Here is a 23,295-nt window from a genome sequence, read left to right on the forward strand (position 1 = left end):
AGCTAAACATTAAAATAACTACCCAGCATATTTACATTAATAAAATCTCCATTGATGAATTTATTTTAAACAACACGACTTTGAACTTTTCAAATTTAATTTTTAATGAATTTAAAAAAATAAATAAAATAAAATCATTAAAAAACAAAACAAAGCAATTAGGCTTGATGGTATAAACCAAAACATTTAATTTTGTTGTTATGAAAGATGTCCTCTTAGATGCTAAATACACAGGAGGGAACAATTATTAATATTTTAAAAATTTTCCCACCCACCCCAAGCTTATTAAGACCCCCCCCCTCCTTTACTAATTTTGTTTATCTCATAACTAAAAAAAATCCTTTAAAAAATCTTGCAAATCTTAATTGGTCAAAAATTAGGTTTTCGTTTATTTCTCACAATAGTATAAAACTTATACAAGCATACTAAGTCCTATTGAAATTATGAAACAGCTGTTAAAAAAATTCATAAATTAAAATTTCCGCTGACCTATTTATTAAGACCCTCCCCCCCCACCTCCCATTTATTAGATCTGGATTAATATCCCCCCCCCCCCAAGATTAAGAACACGAGAGTAATCTGAAAATAGCAAAAATAACTCCAACCCTCAAAACAGCAATCATATTAACATTACAAATTTTTGTCTAAGTTCTTTCAATTTTTTCAAAAATTTAATAATCAAAAAGGTATAACAAATGTAAAATTATCTTAAATATCATTAATTACTTACTCCAAGAATTCTCAATTTACACTAGGCATATTCATTGATTTGTCAAAAGTTTTTTATGTTGTTAATCATGATGTATTTAAAAAAAAAACTGGAAATCTATAGTGTGAGGGATAGAATTTCAAGTTGGTTAAAAAGCTATTTTAGCAAATGTAAACAATTTGTTTATAACAAGAAATGTTCATTTCAAATATAAATGAATAAAACATGTGGTGTTTCCCAAGGATCCGTATTTGAGCCCCTTTTATTTCTAATATTCATTAAAATCTTAACAAAGCTTCAAATTGAATGATGGGTCACTTTTCCAGTCACATTAATATATAAATACATATTAATAATATGACGGATGAACTAAAAATTCACATTGATTTAAAAATGGATTGTCTTTAAATATTAATAAAACATAATGGATACTTTTATGTCTCTTTTAAGACTCAATCTTTAGAAAAAAAGAGATTAAAAAAATGATGTTTTACTTATCTATTGACAACACTATCCTAACAAAAATAAAGTTACAAAATTCCTAGGCTTAATGATCAAAAATCTAGGAAAGCAGGAGTCTACTGCAAGCAATAAATTAACTCATTGCTTGCAGTAGGCCATTTTTTATGCCTTATTAAAATCCATGAGTAAAAATTCTTAAAACTGAATGTTATTTTCATCAACACAAAAATTTTTATCTGCATTTTAATTAATTCATATACTAAACTTTTACAAAATTTAAAATACAAAAACTGCACATACAAATTTTATAAGGCAAAAGACAAAAGCATTTCTTTCCATAAATTTATCATTCATAGATTCCATGTCAATATTTTTGAAAACTGCACATTCATTTTAAAGAATTGCAAGACTTGATAAGCAACTTTGTCCTATAGTATATTGATGATTGATTTTTGATGCCTTTAAAATCAAAATAACAGTACAATTAGTTATAATTAAAATTTTTTTTTTTAAAGCTATCCTGTTGACTTTTTTGTGCAATTAGTGCACAAAAAAGTCAACAGGATAGCTTTAAAAATTCAGTCAAGATATTCAGTGCAGGGAAAAGTCAATTCATGATTTTTAGAACAAATTCATTAGAGAAGATAAGAGCAGGTGGTTTCTGCTTTTTGTAACTATTTTTAGTATATAAATTATTTCTAAATAGACCACTGTAATTACATATTATTATGTTGATTTCTGCAACTATGTATGATTTTGACCAAAATTCTGTATCTTTTGTACTTGTGATTTTTAAAAAAATGCAGCTTGTAGAGCCTATAGTATCAAAGTAGGCAAACACTACTGGCCCCTAAAAATATCATGGATGAAAGCAGCAGGATCATAAGAGACACAAACCTTGAAGACAACAAATTAATTTTACTTTCATAAAAATACTAAAAGAATTGGAGTCCAAATTAAACATATTAAATCAATACCTATTAACACAGCAATACTTTTCATTTATATGTAACATAAATTATGTAAATATGTTAATATTATTAACACATCAACATAAACCTATACAAAATTTTATATAAATTTTGTAAACATTATGTGAAGAAAATCACATAAAACTAAACTTAAACCTTTCTACCAGCATCAGAGCATAATTTTTGTATAATTCTCATAAACAATTTTGCTATAACCTTTTAAACTTCTTCTTTTTTTTTTAAATAAAAAATGAAAGTTTTGAATGTTTATGAACTAAATGTTTTTGACATTTTATGTTTAAATTTATAATTATATATTAAAATTATAAAGAATATTCTTCTGTGTTTATAAATCTCCATAATTTGAAATCCAAAAATAAATAACATTTTTGTTTTTGGTAAAAATATTAGGAGTCACTTTACCAAACTAAAAATACCCAATCAGTAAAAAAATGAAATTAGTAAAAAAAATAACACTTATGTGACTTGAATTTCTACTCTGCATTGGCAAGTCCTATGAAACAGCCTAGAATTAGAGATTTTATAAATTACTTATATATTATTAAAAGAATTTTATTTATATAAAAAATATATATATATAACATATCTTAGATTTAAACCTCTAATTATATAATATATAATTAGAGGTTTAAATCTTAGACACAAGTTTTATATAATGGTATAGACAGTCAGTAGTACTGACACTATAAGCTTAAGTTAGATAAGTGTTTTTTTTTATACTAATTTATTACTGCTCTGTTCTATAAGAACATTGAGCTCGTATTTTGTAAAATACACGAACATATTTGACATAAAGAAGAAAAAGATATAAGAAGGAAAAAGTTTATATATAAAAAAAATGCATACGAAGGAAAAAGTTTATATTAAACTCCTTCTATAGAACAAATATATAAATAAAAACTTTTTGCAAATTCAAAAACAAATTTCTATATGACAAGAACTTGGCACTACGCTTTGGAGGTTCAACCAAACAGTTATACGCCAAATATTTGAGCTAAAACGCAAACGCTTTTGCTGCACAATCTAAGCTGCGCAAAGCAAGTCTGATATCAGTCATTTCATAGACGATATCATAAGTGACGCTTTTAACGTATATATTAGGGAGGGGGACAGTGGGGAGAAATGGGACGCAGGAGAAGTGGAACATCCTAAAAATTCCAATTAGGAGAGGTCTCGAATTAATGTTATCTAATGTAAATAATAAGATTCACCTCCCTCTATTTAGCATACATTGCTTTGTTTTTTTGCGCGTGGTAAAAACCACATTTTTGAAAAGCCCCCTCCCTCCAAAACAAAACAAAACAAAAACTTTTTTTGATGGGTGAAAATTAATTGATATCCCATTTCTGCCATATAGCTTTCGGGTAATTGTGAATTTTGAGGAAATCTCTTGAGTATTTTGATGAAGATTACGTAGTTTACGATTTTAAAAGTTTTTAATTAATATGTTTTGTTACTATATTGTTAATTACTTATTTGTCTTATTTCACCCAATACCTGTCCCACTTTACGATTGGGACAGGTTTTCGGTGAATGGAACAGTTCCTATAAAATCAAAAGTATATATACTTTATCATTACCTGCTGCCAATGTAAACCTTATTTTATTAAAATGAGAATTTTCAATATATTTGAACTCGACGTTTTAAAATTTCATTTTATGTTTATATGCGGAAAAACAATCTATCCCCCCTATTACGTTAAATAAATCTTTAAAGATCTATTTAACGTAAAACACAGCAACAAATAAACTTTATAAATATAAATATTTTTAAAGAACCTTTTTGTCACACAAATTTTAATCATTTTTTAAAAACAAAAGAAAAAACTTAATTCTTTACCTCGATAACATACCTCGGATTCTTTACACAAAATCTTTAAAAAACTTAAATCTAGATTCAACAAGGTTTTAAGATCCCTTCATTACACAATTAGATATCGAAGTAAAAGATAAGTTTCTTACGGAATAAAATATTTTTGTCATTATTTCTAACTATTTCTTTTATGTTTTGAATGTTATGGAGTCTTTTTCTATGGTTTTCTCATTTTTACCAAATAATGTTTTCCAAACTATGCTCTGCATATTTCAGAATTGAAGAAAACAGCTATTTATTTCTTATCGTGGTCCTTTTTATGGAATAAAATAACTTTGCATAATTTTGATTTGTCTTCGAAAAGGACTTTAACTTATTTTCAAACGAAAATTAAAAGAAATTAATATTTATTATTTTTACATCTTTTTAAGTTTTTAGTTCTTTTTTGTTTTATATATTTTATCCAATTTATTTATATTTTAAATGCACACTTATATACAGTTTATGTTGATTTATTTTTATTGGTTAACTTGATTTTTTCATATTATTTGATATTGTAAAGGGCTTAATAATGATGAGATTGTATGATCTTCTGGAAGTCCTGCCAATAATACTTTTAACAAAGCCATTCTGTAATTGATTTTCTTTGCTGAGTACATCGAATAATTAAATGAAGCTGACGGAAAAAGATATTGACTCCGTTTTGATATTAGAAACAGGATGATTTTCAAATCATCCTGTTTCTACCATAGCATAGTTTTTCCATTTCTACCATAGTTTTTCAGTCTCTATGAACATATGAATAAATTTTTTAGTTTAAGTGTTTTCTATGTTTAATTTTTATTCGGTAAAATATATCAGCAACCTCAGTTAAAGCTATTTTTCAAGTTGACTTCCAGTCAATATAGAATGCAACATTCACGTTAATGGTAACCGAAATGCTACTGTGGTTCTCTTTGCTACCATATTCTTTCACCCTATGTTAGTTTAAGTACTTCTTTTCCATCCGGCATTTTAGGCTTTCTAAATTTTGTTGATGCCCAGTATTTAAATTTAACAGCTGTTTAAATTTGCAAAAATCTTTTAATTGTTACGCTACGAATTTTAAATGTATCTTATTTTGTAATTGAATACGTTATTTAATACACAAAAGCATGTTGTTTTTGAAAAATTTAGTGTCCTTTGTTATAAAGTAATTATAATTATTATAACTATAACATATATATCATATATAACATACTATAACTTATATATGATGTATCATATATATCATATATAAGTTATATATGATATATCATATATACCAAATATTATATATAACTATACTGAATCTTTACTATAGTATAGGCTTTAAAACTCTTTTTGTTGGCATTTTAAGTTCATAAATGCAGAGATGATATCTTCCAGGATAATCTGCTAGTTTATTACTTCTAAACCACTCATTAACTTTCGATAATTGTTCGTTTCTTGTTTCAAATATTGTATTAATATCTCTGTGGAAATAAAAAAGATTGAAGTCATCTGCAGAAAGAATACAATTTAATAGATCTGTTGCTAATGAAATAATAAAAATCTGCAACTATTTAGTTGCAGATTTTTATTATTTCATTAGCAACAGATCTATTAAATTGTATTCTTTAATAGATAGCTGTAGACAGATCTATTAAATTGTATTCTTTAATAGATAGCAACAGATCTATTAAATTGTATTCTTCAAGTAGCTAGCTGTAGCTAGCCAAATGATACATATCACAGCTTTTTACCCAGAAATGTTGTTGCAATACAGCATTAGCTACCTATCATAGCTTTGTTGCTAGCAACTTTATAACGATAATTCTCTAGCTACTTGGTAGCTATAGAGATATGCATCATATCGAGGGTTTTAAGTTTAGGATTTTCAATCATTCTAAAACAACATGATAAAAATGATAAAGATGCCGATAGCTACATTTCATAGCCTGCTTAGAAATTTAAAAAATGTAAGTTGATACCGATAGCTGAAAAGCTACTATTATATTATTGTAGCTAACTACAACAAGTCTTTATCTATTCGATAGCTACATAATGTAGGGGAGATGGGGGCGCATTGATCGCCGGGGCAGTATGATCTTTTGGCTTTTACTCGTTCATTTTTGCCTTACTAGAAGTGAGGTTGCAATTTAATTAACCATTTCCCTAATTGATTATTCGTAATATTTTTTCATAAGGTTATCAGCGTCAAAAAAAATAAAGAAAATATTGTTTTTCGTCATAAAAAGTGATTTTTTTAAATCGTACTATAATTCAAATATATTTTTATTTAGATGTCTGTATGCGTTAACAACAATTTTATTTTAAATTTGTAAGTGTTAGGTGTATAATATAATATATAATTTTTATTTGGCTGCAATTTATACAGTAGATATTGCTATCAATATGTTACCTATACCTATTGGGGTACATTGATCTTTGACTATGCGGGGCCCATTGATCGGAGGATCAAAGTGCCCCATAGAAGACGAAGTGCCCCATGTTTTTGTTTATAAGCAATACAGTTAAACGAATGGAATTGTATTTATAATTTAAAAAAAAACTATATATAAACAAACAATAGCTTTTAGCATTTCATTTTTTAAATCTACTTATGTTATAAGCTAGTAATAATAATACTATTATTTTATAATATCAAAAGAATAATATTTAACATAATAATTAAAAAATATTTAACATAATATTATTATGTTAAATATTAGCATTTATTAAAAACATATGTTTTTATTGATATATTTTTTTACAAATCTTAAAATGGTTAGAAATAGAATTAAAAAAACAAATAAAGTTGCTATACCAAGTGAAACAATGAAAGTAGCTGTTAATAAAGTTTTAGAAGGAACACAACTGAATGTTGTAGCACGTCAGTTTAACATAGATAGAATGACTTTAAAAAGATATTGTCGTAAAAAGAGGCTTAATCCAAATGAAGCTTTCAAGCCTAACTACAACAATAGATAAGTTTTTACAGCAGAAGATGAAAAAAGTTTATCAAGTTATTTACTAATTGCATCAAAAATGAACTATGGCCTTTCAACTAGGTCAACGCGATTATTGGCATATGAATTTGCTTTAAAAAACAATAAGATATGCCCATCATCATGGATCAAAAATAAAATTGCAGGCATTGATTGGTTGCAAGGTTTTATGAAAAGACAACCAGAGTTGTCTCTACGAACACCTGAAGCAACGAGCTTCGCTCGATCAACAGCTTTTAACAAACACACTGTAAGAGAGTTTTTTCAAAATCTTAAAACGGTAAGAAATCGATATAAATATAATCCTAACTGTATATATAATGTTGATGAAACTGGTTTAACAACCGTTCAAAAGCCGGTAAAGGTTTTAGCTGGTAGAGGAAGCAAACAAGTTGGAAGAATCACATCTGCAGAACGAGGAACATTGGTATCTGCATGTTGTGCCTCTAATGCTATTAGAAATTCCATTCCTCCATTATTTATTTTTCCTAGGGTAAAGTTTCATGATTACATGATTAAGGAAGGACCTCCTGGATGTGTGGGATTTGCAAATCCTTCTGGTTGGATGAACTCAGAAATTTTCATAGAATGGATTAAACATTTTGTTAAATATTCAAACTGTCCTCAGGAATCTCCAGTTTTGTTACTTCTCGACAGTCATGAAAGTCATATTTCTGTTAAAGGCTTGGAGCTTGCAATTCAACACGGAATTACAATGATAAGTTTTCCTCCCCATTGCAGCCATAAATTGCAGCCATTAGATAGAACTGTTTTTGGACCATTGAAAAGGTTTTACAATTCTGCATGTGATAATTGGATGGTTGAAAACAATATCATAAATGGTCATTGAACCAATGACCATTTATGATATTGTTTCAATAGTTCGAGAACCGTATACAAAAGCTTTCTCACCATCTAATTTACAGACAGGATTTAGAGTAGCTGGCATTGAGCCATTCAATTCTGAAATTTTCAAAGATGACGAATATTTACCATCATCAGTTACAGATAGAGCTGCTCCAGATACAGTTACTATCACTCCTGTCAACAACATGGAATCTGAAATGATACCAGCACATGTTAATCACATAGAGTCTGAAATAACTATAGTAAATATTGAAACAAGTATTTTAAACAAAGTGTCAACAAGTGTTGCTTCTATAATCTCACCTGAGGTTTTAAAACCTTACCCAAAAGCATCTGCCAGAAAAAAAAATGTTAAAAGTAGGCAGTTAAAAGCAAGGATCTTGACTGATACTCCTGTCAGAAATGAAATTCGTTTGTCAAAAGAAAAGAAAATTTTGAAGCAAACCAAAAATCAACAAAAAGTCTCCACAAAAGATAAGAAAGAAACTAAGAATTACTTGCTTAGGAATAAAAAACAATGTAAACCAAAAGCTGCTTCACATCTTGACTTTCACAAATGATGAAATATTCTTAATCAAAATATTGTACTTTACAAGTTTTGTAAACTTAAAAGTTGTATTCTTATTTCAGTCTTTATATTTCAGTTCTTATAAATTTCAAGTTGTTGTAAAGTTTTAAACGTATATAAAGCGGGTAGCTTATAGCTGCTGTGATTTATACATTTTTTAATTAAAAATTAGACTAGTGGGTTTAACTGCTATATTTAAAAAATAATTAAAAAATTTAGATGTATTATATGTTATACAATATTACCCTTTGACTAAATTATTTACAAGATTTAGTTATAGAAGTGTTAAACGTTTAGATAATATTACGCATATAAGATCAATGTGCCCCAAGTCGGAGATCATAGTACCCCATAGTTTGGGGTACATTGATCTTTTGAGAGGGTTGTTTAAAAGTTAAAATTATTCATGTTTATCATTTTTTTAAATCAAAATATTTATATATTCCAAAAGCCAGATAGTTCTACATGTGTTTCGTAGTTAATAAGTTTTTACATCTCTTTCAGGTTCTGCGCAATTTTCAAAACACTGCTACGGCGATCAATGCGCCCCCATCTCCCCTACCTTTATAGCTCGATAGCCACATAATGTACAAAAAAAAAAGTTCTGAAATATGGTTAACAAATTAAATAATATGTAATAACAATACTATAGCATAAATACGAACAAGTAACATAATGCAAATTTTTGCTAGATTAACTAGCTAGCGATTCAAACCGGGTTCCATGTTGATGGAAGCCAATATCAGATTAACTATTTGAACATAAGGATGATCTAAAAGACGTTCGTGACGTATGAAAAATGAATGAAACAAAGATAATCTAAATTAATAGTAACAAGTATAGCAAAAATAGCAATTAATAGTAATAAGAAATTGTTATATAATAATCTTAATTAATTACAAACTCTTTCATAAAAATCAAACAATTGATCATGCATATACTTTTTAATCTTTGATTTTTCTTTAACAATATTGTTAAAGAGATATTTAATTAACAGCTCCTTATATACTAAGTATTAAATATGTTGTAGAGTAAAACCGGTCAAACCGTACGCTTATCAATAAAAATTAAAAAAACTTTTTTTTTTTTTTAACTTTTTTTTTTTATTAGATAGGTAATAAAAAACAACATAAGATAATATAAATATATGTTAAAAAAAAAATAAAGTTATTGAAAATGTTAAATGTAAAAATAAAAATAAAAATTGTGCGGTTTTAGGCGACACACAGTGGGACGAAATCCCGATTTCGTGGCCAAAAGTCAAATTTTTGTATTTTATATTTTCGTCTTTTTACGTTCAGATCTTGTTTACAGATAGTCCTAGAACAAAATTCCGAACAGAGCAGGTATATACCTGCTCTAAGGTGGCCTGGGCGTCAGTTGACATTTAGCCTCCGTTCGGTACGCACTAAACAAGTGGACACGTCGAAAAATTCTTGCCTGTTTTAAAGTGCTGTTAAACTGAAGAAACTATATCAATTGGAATTCGGCAAAATGGTTTCACTTTCTTGAGGCATGTAGAATATATGATTATGCACTGTTATTGCTAATTTTAATTTTTTTCATATTTGAATCGCACGACAAGTAAACATAAAGAATTGTAAATTTTTTTATCTGAAATCGATTTTCTAATGTCGTTTTAAAAATTTAACGGTGGTTATCCACCTTATTTTGACAAGGAACTGATCGTGTATAGTGTTAAATATAACATATTAAAAAACTGGCTGCCATTGAGTGCCATTTTAATAATGAGACTAGTTTTTATCGAGGAATGCGTGGTGCGACATTAAACTATGTTAATAGATTAATGTCGCACCACGCATTAATGGTCATGGAAATTAGTGAATTAACATTATTTAATAGCACTAACTACATTTTAATGCAATAATTTTTTTTTTTAAATATATGCTTTAAAAGTTACTTCTCATTCCGTTTTATGATAATCTCAAATAGTCCTCAAAGAACTTTCAGCAGTTATTACTGTATTTTTTTTTACAGAGTCTTCCAAATCTTCAAATATGGAATTTTTAAGAAAAGATATATTCTTAATGGTGAAAGATAGTTTAAAAAATGAATATCTGTTATTTTGAAAATTGCATCTGTCAAAACATCAATGATGAATAAATTCATCATTGATGTTTTGACAGATGCAATTTTCAAAATAACGGAACATGTGATACAAGTAGGCGAGGATGAAATGTCATTATCACGGTTATTTTCAAATTTTCGATCGAGATGGAGAGCAGCAGGAAGATGGGAAGATTTTTTTTTGAAAAAAAATGAAGAGTGGTTGAAGGGCACCGTACAATTTTTAAAATTATCCAATACTGAATGCACAACAACTGAGAAGATTGTGAAGAGTGATAATAAAAAAGGAACATGTGGGCGACCTTCGCAATCCTTTGCTTCATCTAGTGAAAGATCAAAGAGGCGAAAGACTCAAAAAGTACGTTCTACTTTTTCTACAGAAGAATTGGCATATGCTGCTCAAATGAGTTTAAGAACTTCTGGTCAAGTACATGCTGCTCAAGTTGTTAAAGATGTCACATTAACAACCCCAACAAGAGCCTCAAAATATATATCCGCTGTTAGTTCACAAAATGAAGTACCTTTAACCCCAGATGAAGCACTTTCTTTAATGATTGAGAAAGGAGAATCAAAGCACTCTTATCAACTATCAAGAAATGTAGCTAGAGCACATAAATGCAAATTATATCCATCATACCTTGAAGTAGAAAAAGAAAAAAAACGTTGTTATCCATCAGTTGTGTACACAACTGTTAGTGAGTCGTGCGCACAGATTGAACTACAGGCATTACTTGATCATACCACATCTAGAATTATACAACTTCAGGCTGATGTCATTGATACTCTAAATCCGGAAATTCTGCAAAAATTAGTACTTTACTGTAAATGGGGATGTGATGGAAGCAGCGGTCAAAGTGTTTATAAACAAAAACTTACTGAGACTGGAAAATCTGATGAAAGCATTTTTTATACTTCTCTTGTACCTTTACAATTAATACACAACAACCACGAGATGGGTGAAGCAACTATTGTGTGGAAAAATTCTAGACCATCATCTCCGCGATTCTGCAGACCAATACGACTGCAGTTTGTACATGAAGATGTACAGTCAACATTGAAAAAAGGTACCGACATTGAACTGCAGATTGAGGGTCTTGCACCATATGCTAATGAACCAAAATGAAAAATCCATTTCAGTAACTTATTGTATGTCATTTATAATGATAGACGGTAAAGTCTGTAATGCAGTAACTGGTACCACTTCTACACAACGCTGCTTCCTGTACAAAGCTTCCTCTAAAGAATTTAATGACATCAACAACATTATAAAAATGGACATTACAACAGATAATTTAAGATTAGGCGTATCTACATTGCATGCATGGATTCGTTTTTTCGAGTGCTGTTTGCATCTGTCGTATAAGCTAACAACTGAAAAGTGGCAAGCTCGTCGAAAGGAAGATAAAAAGAATGTGAAAATACGTAAGGAAGAAATACAGACTCAATTTAGGATAAAACTGGGGCTTATCGTTGATCGACCAAAGCCAGGATATGGAAACTCTAACGATGGAAATACAGCGCGCCGCTTTTTTCAAAATGCTGCTATATCTGCTAAAATAAAAGGAGTCGATGAAAAATTAATTCACCGATTTTATGTTATTTTGCAGGTAATTTCGAGCGGGTTTGATATAGATGATAAAAAATTCAAAGACTATTGTGTAAATACCGCCCATTTATTTGTTGCTTTATATCTGTGGTATTACATGCCTACATCTGTACATAAATTGCTGATCCATGGAGCAGAAATTGTAAAGTATGTCCTTTTACCGATTGGACAACTTTCTGAAGATGCCCAATAGTCACGCAATAAGGACATTAAAAACTTCAGATTACATCATTCAAGAAAATGCTCAAGAGAATCGAATATGAGAAACATTTTTAATAGGCTCTTATTAACATCAGATCCATTTCGCTCGAGCATCAGGAAATTGCCCCAGAGACCGGTAAAATCTCTACATCAAGAAGCTATACAATTGTTAAAACAACCTGAAGTCACCAGACAAGAGACAAGGAACGATTTCGATTTAGATACAAGTGGTTCAACATCAGATTCCAAATCGAATGATTCGAACATTGATGAATATGACATACTTGATTTTTGTTACTAGGATTAAAGAAACAATTTTTTTACATATATGTGAGTTAATCTTTTACCAATTTAAAAAAAATAAATAAAATTAAAATTACAAATTTCTGTTTTTTTATTAATAGTATAAATTTGAAAATAGTTTTGCAATGTTTTTGCTCTAATTTAACTCCTGAATCATTAGCAATGACCTTGAAAACCAAACTACATGAGATTTTATATTTTCAACGTATGAACAGTTTTGGCCGCCATATTGGAGCCGCCATTCTGAACTTTTTAAATCTGATTTGAGATTCCTAATCAGCGACCTCGAAAACCCATATGTAGGTTATTTGGGAATTTTGGCCACAAAATCAGGATTTCGTCCAACTGTGCGACATTCTGATAAAACCGCACAGTTAAGAAAATATTAAAATTTCTAAATTTTAATTTTTTTTTATTACTTTTTTAAACACAACTTATATTTGGGAAACTATATAAAAGTTTTTACATCTTTTGCAAGAAAAAAAATTAGTTCCAACAACATATTTCTTTGGTAAACATGTTTCTTTGCTCAACCATTCCCGACACATCGAATTTTCGCATTGCAACATTTCTATGTGTAACTGTACTCTACACTTTTTACATTTTGCAACTTTTAATCGTTTGGCTGCTGGTACTTGTTCTTCATTTCTATTTTGCTGAGGTTGCTCAGCATTTTTTATGCTCAGGCATTTGAGTACTTGGCATAGAGAGTCTACGCTTTGCGTTAAGTTTAGCAACTTTCACGGCTTCCTTTTTTGCTTTTTCTTTATTTTTTTGTTTGAGGAACTCGATCATATTTTCTTCAGTAATACATTTTCCGCCAAGTTTTGACATGTTACACTGCATCGATATCTTTACATGCGATTGATTTCTTGCTTGAAAAAACTGCTTCAATTCTATCTCGATACTGTTTTTGCAACACTCTACATATGCTTGATACCTATCAAAACTTTTTATTTTTAGGTTATTTAGGTCCCAGAAGTCCTTTCGGTCTTATCACGGAGCACCGCAGAAGAGGATTTAACTAGAAGTTCATGCCTCTTTCCTTACCAATGTCGCTTATTGAACTAGAGCTGGCGTCGGACCTCTGGGCCTCGGACCTCTGGGTTCTGAGTCAGAACTCTAACCACTGCGCCACGGCTGCTCAAAACTTGAAGCTGGTGTAGTTGAGAAAGATGGTAATTGGTGTGTAGTTGGAGCAGGTGATGCGGCGGCTGTTGAAGATGATGAAGCTGTATCTAAGCAAGATGGTTTAGGTGCTGTGGAGGTTGCTAAAGTTGGTGAAGATAGATTAAACGTTTGTGTGATTGCTAACGCCTTATGATTTATGTTGTTTTTATTAAGTGGAAATATACCATTGTACTAGAAACTTGCGATTCCATGCAAGCGTGTAAAACAGTTACCACTCTCGTATAGCAATTTGAGCAACGGTGGAAAATTTTGTTTATCTAAATTCTTACATTTTGAGTCTTTGTAATACTTTGTAAGAATTTTTTTCCATGCTTGTTTGACATGACAATAGACACATCTCTCCAATGGTTGTAGAATATGTGAAGAATGCTCTGGTAAACAAATCAAGATTATATTGTGTTTTTTGCACAGCAATACAGCTTCCAAAGCTTTGTGAGTTGTATGCCCATCTAATACTAAAATATGAATACCACCAATTTGCTCAGTTTCGGGCATAAATACTTCTTTCAGCCATTCAATAAGTACGATATGTTCGTGCTCCATCCAACCTGATTTTGAAATTGAATATTTGGTGCCAACGGGACCACTTCTTGCCCAGTTAGGACAAAAGCTTCTTTTGGTTTTGTATATTACAAATGGGAGTGCAAAATGCCCATCTGCTTTCCAGCAATTGTATACAGTATAATGAATTTTTTCATTGTTGCCAGTAAGTTTATACGCACGTCTTGTCCCTTTTCGACACACTACGGTTGCTTTGCCTTGATCACCCGAAAAACCTGTTTCATCACAATTCCAAATATGCGAACCAGAAGTTATACTAGTCTGGTAATATTGCTTGGCGACGCATTCAAAATAACAATCAATTATTTCTGGCGTACAAGAAGCGGCTCTTTTAGATGCTAATTTATCCGCTTTTCTTGTTGAAATTTCTTTTGACCATCGTTTCATCAAGGCATAAAACCAGTCTTTACCAGACTTGCCATTTTTGAATAAGTGCAATTAATCTTTGCGTTTAAGGTAGCCTCATACAAATTCTAGGATTTCATTTCGGATTAAACCATAACCCCAGCCAGCAAGTAATTGGAACGCATGCACCATCAATCTTACTGTTTCATTTGAGAGTACCGTTGTTGTACCTGAGCCATGGAAGCCTTTGTTGTTGTTATTTTTGCGATCTTTGAGCGTTGAGACTAGAACGCCATGTTTGAATGCAGCTTTTCTCAGTGATATTTTATTTTCTTTCATAGTTAATGCAGCTAGTATATCATCTTCATTGTATGCTTTTGTTTTTTTAGTTGACATGTTAAAGTGAGTGAGTTAAATTGAATTGAGTGAGTGATGATTATATTGAGAAATAATATGATAATTGGTTTTTAATGAGTAAGTGTTTATTAAATTAACAAGTAACATTATACTTCATTCATAATTAAACCGGAATTAACATTAATTTAATTAGATAAATATAGGCGCTTAGCCACTTGCTAAAAACTAAACCAAGTAATTAAACGAGTTTTATCAGTTTTTTTTACTCTTTTAATTTTTTACTTAACTTTTTGTTCTAGCTGCATAAAAATTTTACTATCGAAATTAAAATTAAATTTCCAACAAGATAGTGTTAAAATTATTTTTTTATCAGTTTCGGTTCAAGCGCTACTTTATACTAAAAATTTTTGACTCCCTGTTAAAGTTGTATAAAAAAAGAAAAAAATGGAGTTGAATCGGCATATCATTTTATCAATTCGAATAGAGGAGAGAGTTCTGTATTTGAATCTATTTTCATTTTTTTCATAACCATATCCGTTTAGTTTTTATTTGATAATTTCGATCAGTGTGTGGAATGATATGGTGTGCGGTTTGACCCGGTTTTACTCTATATCTCCCTAAATTGAATGAAACACGTTATAAAAAGTGTCAATAAGCAATTTAAAAACAATGAATTACTTTTTTTAAACCTCCTTAGGGTTATAATACTTTCCAGATATTTAATTAAAGAATAAACATTTCGTCCAAAGAACCTAAAACTTTGTCATAGTTAGCTCTATCAAATCCACAACCATTATAGCCGTGCCTGATAAACAATCAAAAAATGGATCTTCCATTATTATTATTGTATCTGTATAACTGTATAATTTTAGATTATGAATATTTATAGAAATGAATATTTATTACATTAAATAGAATGTCTAAAAGAGTCAAAATAGACTTTATTTTGACAAACACCCACAGCTATATAAGTAAACTACCTACGATACGTATTATTAGATACGTGCTGTTGTGCCATAGTTCATAAAAAATAGTTTATTTTTACGGTTAGAAGACAAAACATGTTTCTTTTTCATGCTTCTAGTCTCTTTTAAAAAAATGCCCAGTTGAACAATAAACAGTTTTGGTCCTTTAAAATGTTCTCCCGAACAGTTCTTTGTAGCCGTTGTCGGGAAGTTTAAAAAAACTACGTCAATGTTGAAGAATGTTGATTCAAGGTTATATCTAATTAATTTGTATAAACTTATATCTAATTAAATTGATTAGATCTAGAGTAGCTTTTGTTTTTCTTTTTCATCATTAAACTCCAGTCTCCAGTATAAAAGCTCCAAAACATTTGTTCAATAAATTAAAGCTGAGATCAGTTGTATAACAGACAACAAGTTTTCGTACACTAAAAAGGATCTCAAAAACATTCATTTTGGGGATATGCACATGAAAAATAAACAAAGAATTCAATCCATGTGTTCTTTTTGTTCATGATCTGGTTCAGCAGTTTTTTAGATTGCACAGAAAAGATTGTACCTTCCACATTACTAATTTTATTGTAACGTCTATTGCGTGCTCTTGGACAGCTTTTATTGTAAATATATTTGTTGCAACCAAACAAATGACTTTTGTTTTATAATGTTCAAAATTGGAGCAACTTGCTGCACGTTAAGCTGTAGAAAGTTGTTCAGTTTTTTGACTATACCCAAATCGATCTTAACGAATTTGGGTATAGTCAAATTCGTTAAGATCGATTGTTTGGTCAAAAGTTCAAAAGCCTCTGCTTTTGTTTTATGAGAAAATTATGACCATACAAAACTTGTAACCCCTTGTAATATGGTTCAAACTTTATATAGTCATAATTTTTGAACGCTAATAGATTATTGTATGAAATTTAAGATTTATCAATAAATATAAATTTAGTTGAGAATAATCAAAAAATATTTTATTTACTTGTCGCTTTCTCATTTAGGGCAGTTGTTGCCAAATTTTAGGGTTTTTTTTATTTCTAGGTTCAAACTATCGTTTTTTTTACAACGCATCTTTATTTGACATAGGTATAAACAAATATTTGGAGTTTGGTTTATGTCTGGAAGTTAACTCAAACATCAAAAAATGCTGCATCCGCCCCTGTTACTATTACGCTTTCTTTTAGAGATGATCATGTTACCTGTTAATTTCACAACTTTCTTAGCTATCAAGTAAATGAATTCTTCACAAGTGTTTTGGATAGGTACAAGGTACGAGGTCTCTTTCCTTTGTTGTCAAAAATAATCAAGTGTTGAGCAAAAAATGGATCAAACTTTGCTTATAGCTCGATCTAGGAAAGTTTCCAACTTGCATTAATCTTAATTTTTTAAAAAGCATTATTACATGGTTGTTCAATTAAAGTATTTATAATATTATTCTAATTTTATGTGAGTTTTCAATATAATACAAACCTAGACGAGAGATTGATAACTTCAATTGTTTAGACAGTACTTACAATGTTGGGAACATTAAATTACCTGGTTGCAGAAGAAGAAGTTTATTATAGCTAATGTATAGCTGACGTCATGACGACATTCTTCAACATCGGCGTAGTCGTTTCAGACTTCATGACTACGGCTACAAAGACTGTTTAGGAGAGTGTTTAAAAAGACCAAAGTGCTTATCGTTCAACTGGACTGCGCTAAGAGTTTTTTTTTTAACTCAAACATTTTAAAAAGAATAAGAGACTGGTATTAAAAGCATAAAAATTTAAAGAATCTATTAGCAATAATTATGCCAATAATTAAATAAATTATGCCAACAATTAAATAAATTTAAATATAAACTAGTAGTTTAATGTGCTGTTTCTCAGGACCAAAAAAATGTTAGGTAGTTTAAAACCACCTAAAATTTTTTTGATCCTGAGAAACAGGACATTAAGAATTTATTTAAAATAAATAATACATTTTTAAACAAATATATAAACACAAGAGCGCCAACCGCAACTGAATTTTAATAACAAAACTAAGTTTGTGTTTTAATAACTAGGGATGGCACTTTTACTTATTTTGATGTAAAAACGCGAATTACTTTTACGCGTAAATTACTTTACATAACTCATATAAAAATATATAATTTACTTACTTTTAAAAGTAGGGGCCCTTAAGGTGAGATGGGCCCCTTTCAAATCTCTTGCTTGGACAATAATTGTTATAAATTTAACTGTACTTTTGAAATTTTTTTGAGCTAAATATTTTTTACTATAATCGTAAAAAACACTTATGTTTATATATCTCTATATATTGTAATTATATTAAATATAATTATAATATATAGAGAGTTATATATAGTTACAAAAAAGTTTTAATGTAAAATGTACACCCTTTTATAGTTTCATTGAATTGGACTGATTTTATAAGCTTTTTTTCTATCAATTCCTCTTGTTTTAGATATGGAGAAATATGTTAGAAAAACAAAAAGGCAGTGTTGGAGTGAGAGGTCTATGTCATCAGCTATTGAGGCTGTAAGAAAGAAAGAAATGGGATTAAAAAAAGCATGCAAGCAGTTCAATGTACCATGGAGTACTTTGCAAAGAAGGTGTAGACTTAATTTGAACTTTGTACAAGCCTCGTTGAAATCACTTGGATCAGTAAAATGTGTGTTTTCTATTGAAATGGAAAATGAACTGGTGACTCATATCAAGCAAATGGAAGCTATGCTTTTTGGTTTAACACCTCAAGTTTTGGGTAAAGTTGCCTACCAGTTTGCTAAACTTAACAATCTTCATAAAAGGTTCAGTTCAAAAAGTGAACAAGCTGGTGCTAATTGGTTTCATAGATTTTTGATTCGACACCCTCAATTATCTGTAAGAACACCCGAGCCAACTTCTGCAGCAAGAGCACAGGGCTTTAATCAAGCCAGTGTCGGAAAGTTTTTTGATTTATTGCAAGCATTGCAGGAAAAGCATCACTTTTTTCCAGATCGTGTTTATAATGTTGATGAAACAAGCATTACTACTGTTCCAAATAAGCCATCAAAAGTGGTTGCTATTCGTGGAAAGAAACAGGTTGGATGCCTAACTTCTGCTGAGCATGGGCAGTTGGTTACAGTGGAAATCTGCATGAGTGCCTCAGTCAATTTTGTGCCACCTCTTTTTGTTTTTCCAAGAGTTCACATGAAATCTGAACTAATGGATGCTGCACCGCCCAGTTCAATTGCTGTTTGTCACCCATCAGGTTGGATGCAAAGTGATATATTTGTTACTTGGTTCATGCACTTTGTAAAGCATGCTAACCAAACAGAGCATGAACCTGTTTTGCTAATATTAGATGGGCATAAAACTAATACTTCAAATCTAAAAGTAATTAATCTAACTCGTCAAAATAACGTTGTTTTATTGTCTTCCACCACATTGTAGCTATAGACTTCAACCTTTAGATGTAGCTTTTATGAAGCCTTTAATGACTTATTATGCACAAGAGGTTGAAAATTGGCTGAGAAATCATCCTGGACGATTTGTAACAACTTATCAAATAGCCAAACTGTTTAAAAATAGCTATTTGCGAGCAGCATCTGCTATCACTGCTGTTAATGGTTTTGTTAAGACTGGCATTTTCCCGATAAATCGAAATGTTTTTACAGACAATGATTTTGCCTCAGCACTTTCAACTGATATTTCTCTGCAGCTGCTCAATAAAAAAATAACGTTAGAAGATGTTTCTGGTCAAACATTGATCTCGCCACAGCAGATTCTAGACATTGCTCAAAATGAGGATCTGCTCATTGAGCTTCAGGCCTCAAAAGTTGTAACGCCAGTTGTTAATCAAGTTCTGACACAAAGTCTCAACTTTTTAGAGCCAGTTGTTCCACCAACAGTATCAAATAAAAACCACTATTTTCCCTTGACAAAAGTTTCTCCTATTCCAAAGATTATTACTCCTCGAAAAAAAAATCATCAGCACAAGGGTTTACTGCTGTTTTGACAAGCAGTCCATACAAATATGATTCGGAAGAAAAGCAAAATATAAAGACAATAAAAATGTTATTAAAAGAAAACCGAAAGTTATTAACAGAAATCAAAAGAGCAAAAGAAAAAAAAAATTACGAAAGCCAAAAAAAGACCACACTTCATCAAAGAAACTGATAAAAATAAAAAACCCAATAAAAAAAGCAGTGTTATGTGCTAAAGAATTGAACAATAAAGATAACTAATCTTTACCGCTATAAGTAATAAATAAAACTGAGGTTTCATTTTTTTAAATATATTTGAAAAGACCACTTTTAAATTTTGTTGAGCTAAATATTGTATTTATGTTTATTGCAATTATAAAAAGCACTTATGTTTATTATGTTTTTTGATATTTTTCAAAATTAAACATATTATCTTTTAATTTGCACAAGATTAGTTCGAGAGTTGTCACTTCAATTTAGGCACATTGTACATTCTGCCTCAGTTGAGTTTACTCAGAGTCTCAAATTTTAATGTGAACAATGAACAGAAGATTATGTACCATCAATAAATTACAGTCAATTTTTGTTTAATAATTAGGTTTTATTCAGAAATTAAATAAGGGGCCCATTTTAGGCTACCTCAAGGGTGAAACGGGCCCCTAGCATCTCTTTGTTCAACGGTTATTTCCTAATGAAAGGCATAGCCACACCTTTATTTTTTTGATGTTAAATTGTAGAGCATAGATTGACTTTCCTGAAAAATACTTTGTTTGTAATTTTCGGTTGGTTATAGATAGCTGATTCTATCATTTTTTGAAAAGGAGCCCGTTTTTGGTCACTCTCCCCTAATTCGTTTTATTTTACATAAATTATATAACGCGTAAAACTTACTTACTTAAGTTTTTAAAATGAGTAAGTGTGACTTGAAAAAGTAATTTACTTTTATAAGTAAAAGTTATTTACATTTTTACTTTTACTTGTAAATGAAACATACTTTAAATGGTTATGTAAAGTAAACTACTTTAAAAAGTAGTTTTGGTTATAATTATGTAAAAAATTTACATTGAAATGTAATTTACTTTTTAAATGTAAAAAAAATAATTTATGAAATATACTTACGTAAATATAATATTCAAAAGACATAACACTCACTTTACAAAGTAAAATAAAACTACATCGTAACAACAAATTACTTTTACGTGTAAAAGTAAGTAGTTAGCAAAAACAGTTTACATAAAAGTAATTTGTAAAAAATTATTTACTTTTACAAATAAAAGTAATTTTTTTCTTTGAAATTTTATACTTTACTTGGTAAGTAAGTAAAAAGTAAGTTATATTATTTACTTTCTCAAAGAACAGTCATTTCATGTTGATTTAACATAAATTTTGAGATAGGTAGCGTATTCAAATCTATTGACTGTTTGAGGGCACTTCTGGGTAATACATCAGGTAATAATCTGATGTATGTGGGCAATGTTTGTGGTGGAGCACCGGGAAAGGATTTTTTTTTCCACGTATATCGTAAAGGGTAGTTCTATTATAATTAGGGGCAAATATAGCCATCACGCGGCTATATTAGTAGTATAGAGACGGGCTCCCTGTCGCATGAGTACTAATAGGGGCTGCTAAATAATTATTGATTTTTTATTTCTTTTTTTTTGTTTAGCAGATTAGGTTAATGGCCATAATGAAAGTTTTTCGGGGGAAGAAGGGGAAAGGGGGCATAATTTCTAAGCTATGGGTAATTCATGCATGTGTAAACCTTCTAGCATTTGTGTAAACTTAATAAAAGTACAAGTTGAAATTGTTTTCAGAGCACTGGAGAGAACTCCGGTTTTTCGAATCTTTTTTTTTTTTTAATTTTACTTTATCATTCCCGCTTAACTTTGATTTTACTTTATCATGACAGCATTTGTGTAGTCCCGATGAACGTGCATATTAAATTTGTTTCCTGGGCAAGGAGGTCGTACCCTTAATTTTTTTCTCTAATATTTTATTTTTCTTTAAAGTTGGGGTTTATAACTTTTTAGAAAGAAAGGTATTTTGCATAAAAGCTTTGAAAACCTTTTTTTGATTTATTTGTTTCAGTATTCATTTCTTTTTGGGAGGAAATAAGTTAGTGGTCCTGATACAAATTTACCGTAAAGGAGCCGGGCATGTGTAGTTGTGCTGCTTTTCGCTTCTCTTATTCAGCGTGGTTGTTGTCAGAGCCGTCCCGAAAAAGTCTCTGACTGAGGAGGGGGTTCGTATGTGTTTTTTGCCAACTAGAGACACACACGCATACACAAAAAAGGGTCTTCGATATTTGATATTTGCCAACAATACTTCAAAACTTGCCAACTAAATGTATAAATGTGCTAACTCAAATGCATATGTAATAGCTTTGGGGTGGGGGATACCCCCTCACCCCCATTCAGGACGGCACTAGTCAGCTCGGGTCAAAACAGCCACTCACAAATGTTTTTTGCTAAGCCTATAGCGCTTCTAGCTAACTTTTCACTTTTTATTTTTTTTTATTTTTTTATTAATAGATGTTTTATTTATTATTTTACCACTTTTGTACATTTGTTTATTTTATAAATTTAACGAAGTTTCTTATTTTAAAATTAAACTTTATATTTACGGAATTTGTAAAGGGGCTTGGTGATAAGACATATTAGTCTTCTTCTCGCCCCTGCTATATTTACTTTGTTAGTAAATTACGGAATGTATATTTTTAAACGGCAATAAAAAAAAAAAAAAAAAAAAAAAAATTAAAATTAATTTTTTTTGTTTATTTATTAATGGCTATTCATAAACTGTTGTCTGGAATGAACTAAAATCAATTAGTCCATTCCAGAAAATAATTATTCCTTTATTATTCTATTATCTAACAATTATTCGAGTTGGTCATTTCCAGAAATAACTTTTATTTTGGTTAGATTGGTTTTTAACAACCACGCTGAATAAAGGAAGCCAAAATTCAAAACTTAGAATAAAATTGCAAAATGTAGAGCCATTTCCAAAGTAAGAACATTAAACCAGACAGTCTTTCAAAAAAAACTTTAAAACAACTGATGTAAATAACATCAAGATTAATTTGAAAAAAAAATTAAAGTTAAAAAAGTATAAATGTAAAAGTATTTTATTTGAAAAAATTTTTTTAACTTTTTATAACCGCAAAAACCGCTTATTTTAATTTATTCAATATAGCGTATTTAGTAGGATGGTTCAAAAAAGCACACTTTCAAGTTTAAAATTACATGGTCGATTGTGAAGAAAATTGTCTTGATGTTATTTTATCATGCAGATGAAATAACATCAAATTCTTTTTTTT

General features: G+C 29.9%; 3 protein-coding genes across 3 annotated transcripts; 2 read left to right on the forward strand and 1 right to left on the reverse strand.

Moving 5' to 3' along the window:
• The first annotated feature begins 7,024 nt into the window (after positions 1-7,024).
• On the forward strand, positions 7,025-7,834 carry LOC136074291 (uncharacterized). The gene has a single exon (XM_065786597.1). It carries the CDS (start codon positions 7,025-7,027, stop codon positions 7,832-7,834), a length of 810 nt encoding a protein of 269 aa, XP_065642669.1.
• Positions 7,835-13,979: 6,145 nt separating this feature from the next.
• LOC136074292 (uncharacterized) lies at positions 13,980-14,756 on the reverse strand. Its single transcript, XM_065786598.1, has one exon. It carries the CDS (start codon positions 14,754-14,756, stop codon positions 13,980-13,982), a length of 777 nt encoding a protein of 258 aa, XP_065642670.1.
• Positions 14,757-18,480: 3,724 nt separating this feature from the next.
• Positions 18,481-19,446, forward strand: LOC136074293 (uncharacterized). Its single transcript, XM_065786599.1, has one exon. The coding sequence runs from the start codon at positions 18,481-18,483 to the stop codon at positions 19,444-19,446; it is 966 nt and encodes a 321-aa protein (XP_065642671.1).
• Positions 19,447-23,295: the final 3,849 nt, after the last annotated feature.

This window comes from Hydra vulgaris, chromosome 01 (genome assembly GCF_038396675.1).
Source record: "Hydra vulgaris chromosome 01, alternate assembly HydraT2T_AEP".
Taxonomy (NCBI): Eukaryota; Metazoa; Cnidaria; class Hydrozoa; order Anthoathecata; family Hydridae; genus Hydra; species Hydra vulgaris.